General features: G+C 48.3%; 2 protein-coding genes across 4 annotated transcripts; one reads left to right on the top strand and one right to left on the bottom strand.

The window, feature by feature from the left end:
- Window positions 1–1550: 1550 nt before the first annotated feature.
- On the top strand, window positions 1551–8794 carry LOC122393346 (RING-type E3 ubiquitin-protein ligase PPIL2-like). Its single transcript, XM_043389286.1, has 11 exons — window positions 1551–1885; window positions 3057–3270; window positions 3536–3679; window positions 4222–4387; window positions 4651–4796; window positions 5120–5243; window positions 5517–5665; window positions 5912–6063; window positions 6393–6582; window positions 7847–8022; window positions 8446–8794. Exons 1-11 carry the CDS (start codon window positions 1854–1856, stop codon window positions 8525–8527), a joined length of 1575 nt encoding a protein of 524 aa, XP_043245221.1. The 5' UTR covers window positions 1551–1853; the 3' UTR covers window positions 8528–8794.
- Window positions 8724–12235, bottom strand: LOC122393348 (ribulose-phosphate 3-epimerase-like). 3 transcript variants are annotated; one of them, XM_043389288.1, is made up of 4 exons: window positions 11792–12235; window positions 10203–10310; window positions 9680–9901; window positions 8724–9339 (listed from the first exon to the last, which is right to left on the bottom strand). In XM_043389288.1, the coding sequence occupies exons 1-4, from the start codon at window positions 12026–12028 to the stop codon at window positions 9232–9234; spliced, it is 675 nt and encodes a 224-aa protein (XP_043245223.1). In that variant the 5' UTR covers window positions 12029–12235; the 3' UTR covers window positions 8724–9231. The 3 variants fall into 3 exon arrangements, with proteins under 3 accessions (XP_043245223.1, XP_043245225.1, XP_043245224.1); XM_043389290.1 differs by having other exon boundaries at window positions 12177–12206; XM_043389289.1 differs by having other exon boundaries at window positions 12052–12198.
- Between the last annotated feature and the right edge of the window lie 185 nt (window positions 12236–12420).

A 12420-nucleotide genomic window follows, 5' to 3' on the forward strand; every position in this document is an offset into this window, starting at 1 on the left:
CAAATTTGTTGAGGGAAACCAAATGTCATTGACCTCGGGGTCACCGATGACGTCACAGGTCAGGTCAAAGATAAAATGTTTCACCGTTCACGGGGCTTCTAGGGAAAGCGCTATAACACCGAGTAAAACGCATTTCGTCGAAAATCAGCGATAAGGCGTCAGTTGTCTAGTACATATGTTGCTATTAGAGGTCACCGGTCATACCAGGTCAGGTCACAGGTCAGGTCACCAAAGGTCACCAAGGGTCACCACATGAGCCCAACTTTACTAAGGTTATGCGATGCATGTTTTATGGCCAGTTTTTCATTTCCAACTCAATGGTGTCGGTTATAAGACCATCAGGTACGGTTAAGGTCACATTCTGGTGGAGGTCAGGTCAAGGTCAGGTCAAAAAAGGTCAAATTTCAAAGTTGATATTTTTGCATAAAATGGGCATCGATTCGATGCAGCTCGTCACGGGGAGTCTAATGGTGGTCTTTGTTTTGCGCTACGAGGTCTAGAATTGCTAAAAATTGAATTTGAAAATTTGACGTCATCAATTTTGAACAGTTTTTTCGCTATAACTTGGCCAAAAAAAGAGGTATCGATCTCAAATTTGGTATGTAGATAGAAGGCGGCAAGGACTATCAGATATATTCCGGTTTTTTCGAAATTAAAAAAACAATTGGATTTTTTGGGGTCAAAATCCAAAAAATTCGAAAAACCGAAATAGCAGTTTTGTAGCCCTTTTGATTCCACACCTTTTATTTTTGAAACATTTTTCTGTATCTCTAAAGCTGTAGGCGTGACAGCTCTTCCCGCGAAACCTTTTTTTGGGTCGAAAATGGCAAAAATGACGTCACTCTGACGTCATTAGCGGCCAACCTATCATAGCCTTTGGAAAAATATTTGGTCACCATGTGCGCTAGCTGCTCCCGGGAGGGTACTGAAAGTATGGTGACGATCGGCGCAGCGGTTCTCGAGATATATTGAAAAAACTAAAGGGGGGCAAAAAAATGCCCCCCCCCCCCGCCTGGAAGGTTAAAATGCCAAAATCAGAGGGGGCATGGTGCCCCGGTGCCCTCCCCGTTCCACCGCCTATGGATGCATAGTATAACACATGGAGGCGGTGGTTCGATTGTAACTCACAATCGGACCATCGCACCACTGCACCGTCCGGGGCGCGGCGCGGTGGTCGGCAGGCGGCAGCCTAGGCCCTGAGTGACCTGTAATAGGTCAGGTCACCATATCAAGTGAGGTTACTATAAGAGTTTTTAGCAATGTCTCTAAGAATGCTGAAACCATACCTGACTTCGTGTTTAAGTGCACTTTTTCGTTTTAATGATAATGCCGGTAAGTTGCGTAAAGAGCGTTTGCGACTTATGTTTATAAATTCGCTCATAGATGGCAGCAGTGACAAACGCCTGAAAGTATGCTGCACCGGAATACACAAAACGTTAGCTGTGATTGGTCAGCTTATCATCAATTGATGACGTATGAAGACCAACAGCAGTGGAAGAGAGATGCAAAATATTTGTAAACCTTGAACACTTGATCGAGCCGTGTGTGTACGTGTGGGACGACGGTGAAAACAGGGCGCCTGGGGCGATTTGATCAAGGTTCGTGAAATTTACACGTGACTCTCGGAATGTAGAAGGCCGAGAAGGCCCACGGAGGGGGAGCAGTTCCAAATATCACGTGACTAAAATGCCCTGCGGCGCCCTGCTTTCACCGGCGTCCTACGTGTGCTGTTTTGTTTGTGTTTTGTGATTGATCAATATTAGGTGGATTCTGTGACAATAAGGTTGTAAATATATCGCTAAGACGCCTCTCAACATACTCACGAAGCAAGCTATCAAAAAGGCCAAGAAGAAATGGGTAAAAAGCAACATCAGAAGGATAAATTGTAAGGATGGAATTTAAATTGATTTGAATCGGAGTAGTTCGTGTAATTTTGGCTCAAGCGCAGGTTTCCTTACAAATAATGCTTCTCATCTTTGTTTTCTTAATCGCATGATAGTTTACACATCATGTTCTATAGTTCTATTGCTCATGATATCATCCTGTTTGATAGCTGCATTCTGCATGCCAGAGGTGGAGATCTCGAGGGGGTCGGGGGGTCAGGACCCCCCTGAAAACGAATTACTGCTATGTAAGTCAATGATACTGCATCCAGCCTGCCTCTATCTGCCCTGCCTGGAACCCCCCCCCCCCCTGACATTTTGACAGATCTCCACCCCTGCTGCATGCCATGCTAGGCTGAGCAAAAACTAGTTTTGGTAAGTGTTGTAATTGATAAATCATTTATCAAGTCATTGATGAAAACTACATTTATTCATCAGTCGGTTGATAATGACATTTCAAATTCCTACCATCCAGCAAAGTATATATGCAGAGGTGAGAGGAGCGATCACACTTTCAATGTAAATGTTATGGCTCTTCCGCAGTTATGCGCAAGGGATGTATCTAGTTACTTATGAATGCCATCACATCATTCAGAGTGCAAAGCATGGCAACACAGTTAAAAAAACACTCCAGTTAGGGTGACAAACCCTGGCAGGTCAGAGGTCCTGAAATGAGCACCAGCCAGCCTGAAAAAGACCTTAAATTTAACCACAAAACTGAGATATTTACACATTCTTAATGTAAAATATCAAAAGGAGGCCAATTATTTCCTTGGACCACTGATCACAATACATCTGGTGCGTTCTGCATGATAGGCACCCTGCTGCTCATGCAGAATGCTAAATTCTGCACCACACCACGCTAAATCTTCTTCTCACCACATGCAGTGAATGAATGCCTCCACAGTTACTCTAATGAGATGTTGTTGAGCCATTAGTCGGGCGTGCCGGTTTTCGCGTGGAGTTTCCACGCTGAGGAATTCCTCACGAAAACAGCCCATTGGCCATCGCAAAATGCGAGGAATCCCGCGGGATTCCGCGAACCGGGCTTGCTTGAACGGCCGTTTCGTCATCTACGCGAAAAACGTCACGTCCGAACGCAGGCGAGATTGCCCAGTTTTTCAGCCTGTCATTGATCACACCGCTCACAGTCTGCAATTTCGTCCACTCCAGGTACCTGACAGCCACCGAGTGGGCCACGCAGTATGGCGGCCACCGTCCGACGCGGCCCGAGGACCGCGAGTTCCGCCGGCTGCCGTTCACCCACTGCGCGCTGTCGCTGCAGCCCTTCGAGAACCCGCTCTGCACCGCCGACGGGCACGTGTTCGACCTGCTGCACGTCGTGCCGTTCGTGCGGAAATACAAGATCGATCCCATCACGGGAAAGGTAGGTGCTGTCCTGTAAAGTCTGGTAGTTAGGTATCGGAGGGGTCGCGGACACTACACTGAGTGCTGTGATATGGCTACGCGTGGGCTAATCGATGTGAAATGTGTATGAATGTGAATCTGACACGTAGGTCTGGCTGATGGAGATAGGTTGGTGGCTTTCAGTGTCACAACTGTTTGTATTATCAGACCCACATTGTCGAATAATCTGAAAGTCATTGAGGTTTCCACAATAACTTCTGAATTATTCATCCTTGCGCTCTCAGCCGCTGGAAGCCAAGGCGCTCATCAAGTTGAATTTCTTCAAGAACAGTGATGGAAAGTACCACTGCCCGGTGCTGTTCAAGGTGTTCACGGAGAACTCCCACATCGTGGCCATCAAGACCACCGGCAACGTCATGTCCTACGAGGTGAGGGCAGCGCGGGGCAAGCCGGCGGGGCCGGGGCTGCTTAGGACGCGTTCTCTGTGCTGAAATTGTACGTGTTTGCGGGAGGCTCGGTGGGGTCTGCACGGTAGGGTATGTAAGCTCAGTTTCGGCATAGCGACATGTAGAGGTCTCTAGTGTGACGCGGCTGCTGACGCCACCTGGTGCAATGATTGACGTATTGTAGTATGGATTGCCGTCTCAAAGGCGCTATTTGACGTTTTGCTATTGGAAAAAAGATAAACTAAAAAGGTTTCTATTCTAACCTTACGCACATAAATTTTGAGGACTATAGAAAGAGTATTCAATATTCATACATAATATAGTTCAGGGAAGGAGCTCACAGTTATTGCCCATATTTAGTGATTTTCGGAAGCAGTACAATGGTACAGTCAAATGATCCAAACGGTACCGTTTTTCGTGTAGTGCTACTAAAATGATGCACCATTGCGCTTGCTCCTAATTTCTGTTGGTGCCCGTTGATCTCAGCAATGCCCGACTGACTGTGTCTCTATCTGACTCGGCAGGCGGTGGAGGAGCTGAACATCAAGCCCCAGAACTGGAAGGAGCTGGTCACAGACGAGCCCTTCACCAGGAAGGACATCATCACCATACAGGACCCCAAGAACCTGCAGAAGTTCAACCTGTCCGCCTTCTACCACATCAAAAACAACATCAAGGTCACCGACGAAGGTGAGGATATTCGCGGGAGCTATGCCGCGTGGCGCGAATTAGCTGGCTTATGTGTTTTGGACGGTGTAATTCTACAATTTGGTCGCGTTTCTGCTACTGCCACCTCCCCATGGTATAATCCAGCTAATTGTGGTATAGCTCAGTCTCCCTCCTTGTGATAAACATAAGTCAAATCCGCCGCTCCCTGAGTCCCTATGATACATCCCTGCCGAGCTGCACCTTCTCTCTCATTTGCCGTAACCGGCCCCTGTTCCGACCCGCAGAGGCGGAGCGCAGTCGACTGGACCCTCAGGCGCGCCTGAAGAAGGTCAACTCGGTGACCAAGGATGTGCTGGAGGAGCTCGATCGCGAGTACAAACCCGCGCAGAAGGAGGTCAAGGAGCAGAAGAAGGCCGACAAGTTCAACGCGGTGAGTTTTGGGTAAGGATCTGGCTGGAGAATGCGTTAGTAGGTAGCTTGGCGTTAAGTATCACGGATTACCTTATGTATTGTATATTCAACTTTAATTGATGTGTGCTTGGTAGTTCTTTGATGTGCCCCCCCCCCCCCATCTATCCATTCCTCAGCATCAGTGGCGCATGTTACTTGCTGTTTTCCCTGAAAGTAATCTTGCCCGCTCACGGCACAGTGGTGCCCTCTGCTATACCGCTCGAACCACTGACACTGTACCGCTGATACCACGTCTGAATGTGTACTGCGTGGGACCACTGACGTTCTCCGTGTGGTCGGCAGGCGCACTTTTCCACGGGTGTGGTGGCGGCCGGGTTCACTTCGACCGTCATGGAGCCCGTGCTGGAGCACGAGGCGGCCGTCGTCGATGACGACACGGTCCGATACAAACACGTCAAAAAGAAAGGTCCGTGGGGCCGGGTGAGGCAGCTCATGGCTGTCACTGGACATGTATAATACTCCTTTAACACGTCATTTGTCTGGGAACCTATACCTGCAGGGTTTTGACGTGCATGGGGTAGAAAGCTGCCAAGACTGGGCTATCGTTTAAACATACGTTCAATAAATGCGATTTCGGCACAATTTATAAATATTGTTGACCACCAGCAGAGGGTCATGGCCCCATAGCATTGATCTTTTAGCCTATCTGTATTGTACTGTGATCTGACCTTTTCGCCAGGGTATGTTCGTCTGGTGACCAATGTCGGCCCTCTGAACCTGGAGTTGCACTGTGACCAGACGCCGCGCGCCTGCGAGAACTTTATCAAACACTGCGCCAGCGGGTACTACAACGGCACCAAGTTCCACAGGTCCATCAGAAACTTCATGGTGAGTTTGAAGGGGGGGGGGGGATGGCGGGATTATCTCTGGTTGGTAAGACTGTGGTATGATGTATGATTGTGGTGCGACGATGTGTAACGCGCACACCAGAATAGCGGTTGCTGGTGAATTGTCCTGTTTTTTTTTTCTCAATGTAACGTGTAAATAGAGTAATTAAAGCGCTCCTTCGAAATGTTTTCCTTATCAAGTATCTGAGTATCCGTGGAGAGCCTTTACTCCCTGCTTACCCCGCAGATTCAAGGAGGCGACCCCCAGGGAACCGGTGAGGGCGGTCAGAGTATCTGGGGAGAGCCTTTCGCCGACGAGTTTCGGCCTAATTTGGGCCACAACGGTCGCGGAGTGCTCTCTATGGCCAACTCGGGGCCAAACACCAACAAATCGCAGTTGTGAGTATACGTGCACTGACGAGCATCTGCCGGCCAGCCCAGCAGACTAGCAGGCTTAGAGCTGGAACCAGTCAGTCTTTTGAATCTCAGGAGACCGCCAATTTATACTGCACACATATTCGCCTGTTTATTTGCGTTAGAAGCTGGTTCACGTTTTTTTTTTTGTCAATGACGTTACTGTCCGAAAAGTTCACTTGCTTGGTGGTCACAGGTCACTGATTAGCGTGAGTAATTCACCCCCCCCCCCAAAAAAAAGAGCTGGTGTTTTATCAAAGCTACGGACCCCTCCGGCCGCCCGTTGACCCGTCGCCCCCCCCCCCCTCCCCCAGTTTCATCACGTACCGTTCGTGTAAGCACCTGGACAACAAGCACACGGTGTTCGGCGGCCTGGTTGGAGGGCTGGACACGCTCTCCACCATAGAGAAGGTGGAGGTGGACAACAAGGACAGGCCCATCGAGGACATAGTCATCACGGCGGCGCACGTATTTGTTGACCCGTTCGCCGAGGCCGATCAAGAGGTACGAAGAGGGAGCTGGGGGAGGGAAGTTACAGGCGAGGGAAGTATTGGATAGTCAGATCATTTATATTTTAGATATATGTTTGTTGGAAGGGGACAGGCGAAGATGTCAGTGTAGTGTGTTGTGGGAGGTAACTTGTAACAGCTTGTAAGATTATTTGAGCTGAGAACGGGATCGCCGTGACCTTGCCGGTTAGGTATCCGTGGGAAATGCGAATAGTCGACCAGTATCCAGGCTGGGAGTTAGCCTGGTAGACTGAACGGCTATTCTGGCACCAGCTTGCTGTAGCGTACCAGAGGCTGTCGTCGCCCGACCGTTTGGAGGGAGGTGTGGCGTTGCTAGTAACTTTACTTACGAGTTCCGTGTTATTCAGTCACAATGAGCCATGACTGCGAATGTATATAAGTGAGCGATGTTGTTCATCTGTATATTCGAGATGATTACGGAGCGAGCGAAGCGAGCGGAGTCTTTCCTTAGATTAACGGAAATTTCTGAGTATGAGCGGCCGGCCGGCCGTGCGGACGCTTTTGCCAGGCTTATATCTCAGCAACCACTTGACCGATTTACACGCGGTAATTTTTATAGGGTAGCTTCATTCCTTCTACCAAGTATTGGACTATTCCCGATGCATGTAGGTGACCCCTTATGCACGTGCCACGTGCAAAACGAAGAGGTGTCAGTTTTGCAATTGTTGCAATATTTCGGTAACTACTTGGCCGATTGCGCTGAAAGTTGGCATGTAGGTAGGCACCCTCTAGGCACTGCATATCCATGTGCCAGAGTTGGGGTGCTGCTGCACGTGCGCACGTGCAGGGGTCGTTTCTAGATCTCGAGATCGGCTGGACCGATGGCGCTCAAATTTGGTACACGGTTAGGAATAGGGACCAGTTAGTAGGGTGCTGTGCACAAGTCAGTTGGGACCCATTTTGCACGTGCGCACGTGCAGGGTGCCGCTTCCAGATCTCGAGAACGGCTGGGCCGATTGTGCTCAAATTTGGCACATCGCTAGAGACCGGTTAGTAAGGTGCCGTGCACAAGTCAGTTGGAGGTACCCCCTCGAAATTTCGCACGTGCAAGGCCCGCCTGTCGCTCGCCCCGTTAGTCGCCCCAAAAGGCGTTATACTGGTTAGAGTATATGCTAGCTTGTATCTTTTTGACCAGTGCCTACATGTATTAGCCCGGGCAGTACGAGTCTGTTGGAGTAGGTATCTGTCTGTCCTTGTCCGTGCTATTCTGACCCGCATCTCTCCCCGTCGGCCCACAGCTGGCCCGGCTGAGGACGGAGGAGGCCGAGCGGCTGCAGGCAGAGTCGGGCTCCAAAGTCACCTCCACCTCCGCCCGGAGCGGTAACGCCGTGCGCGGACCGCTCAAACCTCTGAGGGAGGGGGTCGGGAAGTACATCGCACCCGGAGCCACCGCCGCCGCCGCCGCGTCCAAAACGTGAGCTAACGACGGACATCGGCAGACGATCGGAGACCTATGGGGAGGCTTGTACAAAAATGTGTGTCTTTCATGACCATTAGGTCTTTGCGTACCTAGTTTCTGTACTCTGGGCATGATATTGCGGGAAGACACCACTCTATCGCCTAAAGTGGTCATCATTCTCGCCAGCCCGGCGTACCAATTCACCCCGGCCCCCGCTCGGTGGCATGGGACGGCAGCCTACAACGGGGTCAAATGGTGGCAATTGAACCATCCGATTTGCACATCCCTTCATTGTGGTGCCGGCGGTCAGCCTATTCTAGCCAGCTCCCTCTCTCACACTGACGATGCCAAATGTTCGTAAGTCCATCGCCCATGCGCTGCTCTGTCTGGGACTCTCGGCTCCAGCCCAACAGTGAATCTCTCCCTCCTCGCCTACAGGAAGGCCGACGAGCCGCCGCCGCAGCCGAACAAGAAGCGGAAGGAGGCGTCGTACGATTTTGGCAGCTTCAGTTCGTGGTGAGCGGGCGGTGGAGGCGGGTTCGTGACGTCACAGTACCGCCGACCCGCCTGGGACTGACTGTGCGACGTCAGGCTGGAAGGTGCGTGGTACGAAATGTGTGTGGAATGGAGAGCTGTTTTCTCTGACAGCGCGTTGCAAGGTACTAAGGTGGTGTACTTTTTCCATCGCATTCCATTATGCTCATCCAATTCGCCGGTGAAGTCATCAGCAATAAGTGTATATTGAGTCACGTTTGCCAATAACATGAAATATAAACTGATACAAATAGTATTTGATGTGGATGTAACCGGAGCTCTGAGTATCACCATCATAATTCGTCATGCAACACGCTTGGAATGTTTCTCCAAAAGCAAATACACCGTTTAGAACACAAGCCAGCATAAAACTGACTAAAAATAATGTTTAATACTCTTTTTTCGACACGACACTGACAAAACGTCTTAACAATGACAAGCTCCTCCTGTCTTACAGACCGCAATATTTTGTCCATCATGGAACACTTTGGTATCACCAGCTTCCCTACCCGGCACAATCCTGTGCTCACATCACTGACCTAGTATCTATTCGTGAAAACCGATACAAAACATACCTGTCCACCCGATCCTCTCAGCCGCCGCCTACCCACCAGCGGAAAATGGAATAGTGCCGTACAGAAGCCCGCCGTCTGCACTACCCCTGCTGACGTCACGCTGGGTAATATGACGTCACTCCGGGAACACTTTCTGAACGGCCTGTTTGAGCTGACTGATGACCTCTGCCGGCTGCGGCGACTTTACCACCGCGCTGCCGGAGACGATCATATTGGCACCGGCCTGGAACGAACATGAGGGAGCGGGGGTCAGATAATAGCGACGGTGCTTCGAGAGGGGCACTGGAGAGCGGCGGGCTAGTTTGAGAGATGAAGCACCGTGGTGACGACTTTTTAGCTTCAGATACACATTGAACGGCAACGTTCGGACCACGCTAAAGCGACATGCGAAAAATATTGACATGCGATGCCTTGCGATATCTTTGGGTTAGCTGACACGGGAAGGTGACGTAAAAAGTCGAGGGTTTTCAAGCGCACAAGGGAACATGCCGGATAGCGACACATCGATAAAGTTTCAGAATTCAGATGCTGGTCGGTCGTCAATGCCCCTCCCCATGACCCACCTTGGCGCACTGGTCGATGTTGGCCGGACTGACGCCGCCGTCCACCTCGATATTGACCAGCGGGAACTCGGTGCGCAGCCGCTCCACCTTGGACATCATGTCGGCCATGAACTTCTGCCCGCCGAACCCGGGCTCCACCGTCATGACGAGCAGCATGTCGGCCAGCGGGCCATATGGCAGCACCACGCTCACGTCGGTACCCGGCTTCAGGCCGATGCCCACCTGCGGGACAGGGTGGGACGGGGTGGACGGGTGTGGGTAGTTGCCCTGGTACCTAGTGGATTGAAATAAGGTGAAACTGAGTGTTAAAGCAATAAGCATGACATGATCAAGGGAGTTGTGGCAGGTACCCTTTACAAAAGTGTAGACTGTAGGGAGACATAAGTATACAATGGATTTTTTTTTTGCATTTCATCTGTTAATTAATTTGAATTCACTGAACATAGCAATTATTTTCAGTAAATTAACTTTACTACCAGATAAGACTGAGTCACTATTGAAAAACACATGCACAAATGTTCACCTTCATCCCTGCCTCTTTGATCTTCCTGCAGAGGGCTGGAACATCCTTGGAGGCCTCGATGTGGAAGGTGTACTGGTTTGCACCAGCATCAGCCATGGCCTCCACCCACTGGTGAACAGAACGTACCTAGGTGACTGCAGAACACATGACACACACAATGAGCGCCTATCCATTCATTGCTATTTGAATCAGGTACCTAAATTACACAGATGCTGATCCTTTTTTAGACAAAATATCAGCATACAACTTGTCTAAGAATGAAGTCAAATCAGCCTCATTCTTTGCAAGATTGCCACTTGTTGACAGAAAGCACAACACATTCAGAGTGCACTAACTTCTAAGGCAAATAGGTGCTAGTGCACTGAGCTTATCGGTAAAAGTATACATTGAGTCCGAGTGACTGTAAAGATAAAGTTTTCATATTCTTACATTATTTGACATCCTGAATCCAAAAATGATACTTATATGTCTTGGAAATAAAAGAAAAACATAATCAAACCTGACCTACCCTTACCTATTTACCTACAACCTACCAACCTTCAACCTACAAACCTACAACCTAACAACCTAAAACCTACAAACCTACCAACCTAAAACCTATGGTATTTATTTACTTTAGGTCCGCAAAACAGAGGGGTAAATAAAAGTCATTCACACGATACTCTAAGACCTCCTGATTTCATTTCTGATACTTATTCCTTCTAGAAACCAATTTAAAAGCACCAGTACACTAGTATCACCAGCATCACCACCAACGGCCCCACCTCTGACCGGAACTGCACGTGTCAAAAGACCGTCTGCGCGGCGCACCCGCTACAAATGGTCCAACCAAGGTTGAGCGAAATTACGGATGATAATAAATTGTAAGGAAAGTGACGTCAAAATAATCGTGGCGGAGCGGTGCAGTGCCGAAGGCAATGCCTTAGGAGAGATTACAGGCAATGGTAAGTCAAATATTTTTAGGTTAAGTGGTTGTGTATCTGGCTTCAGGCCGAGACTTACCATTGCTTGCAATCTATTCATGCAAGTCACTTTTTCCTTTTCCCCCAGTAGGCAAACATCAGTAGGTCAGGTTAGGTAAGGTTTGGTTATGTTCTGATCATTTTCTCATGCTCTATTACCTTTGCTAAATATTTTCTCTTTTTTATTCACCGTTTTTTCTTGTGCTTTGGTATCATGACGTCATTTTCATAACATCGAAAACTAATGAATATCCACATCATCTTTTTCTTTTATATGGCAGCGTTGTATGTTTCGTTTTTGTCGCGGAAGCGTGCTTTCTTCAGTGTGTATTGTGCAGCAGTGCGGTGTAATGTGCTGGGGTTTTAGTATCTTATTTCACATTTTTTATGCATTTAAGCATCATATCTGAATTCAGGACATCAAATAGTGTAAGAATGTGCATTTTTTCTTGTTAAAATAATATTGCGGACCTGAAGTAAATATTTACCAAACCTAAAACCTACAAACCTACTACCTAACCTAACCTAAAACCTAAATTTTTTGCTGTTACATATTTGTATCAACAGCATCACAATTGTCCACTCGGACCTAATATATACTAATACCAGTTTATCTTTTATACTAACCTTTTCTGGATTTTCAACCATCATATGCATGTCAAAAAATGATTTGGGGATCTTCTGTCGTAAGCATTTCACAACAGGATGCCCAAATGTCAGGTTTGGTACAAAATGACCATCCATTACATCTAGATGAAGATAGTCTGCGCCTGAATTTATCATCTTTTCTGACTCATCATAGAGCATAGAGAGATCAGAGTTCAAAATTGATGGACCGATCATAGCCTTAGGACCACAGGCCATTTTGATGTGCTTTTAAGTTTCACAGAAGCTGAAGCGGCAGTGGAAGCATCCACGAAGCAGAGGCTCTTGATCTTTAAAAGGAATACAATATGTGCAGCAGTCCAAGAGTCTCAAACACACGGTAAGTGAAAAATACTCGGGTCCCGACCTAACCGTAGCGCCGTCGACTTTCACAAACGACCTCCGCGTCCTTCACGGCTGTCGCCTGCGCTATTTTTTGAAGAAGTTGCGCCAAATCTGTATTTTACCGTTTTTACAACTTGTTTTATTTCTGTGCAGCTAAATGACGTAACAAAGTTTTAGAGAAAAGGGTAAAGTTTGCTTCAGACATGAAATATCATAGGTATTCATCTTGAAATTCAACAACTCAATCAACATGAAAATCTTACTGA

This window comes from Amphibalanus amphitrite, unplaced genomic scaffold (genome assembly GCF_019059575.1).
Source record: "Amphibalanus amphitrite isolate SeventyFive unplaced genomic scaffold, NRLGWU_Aamphi_draft 000531F_arrow, whole genome shotgun sequence".
NCBI classification, from domain to species: domain Eukaryota; kingdom Metazoa; phylum Arthropoda; class Thecostraca; order Balanomorpha; family Balanidae; genus Amphibalanus; species Amphibalanus amphitrite.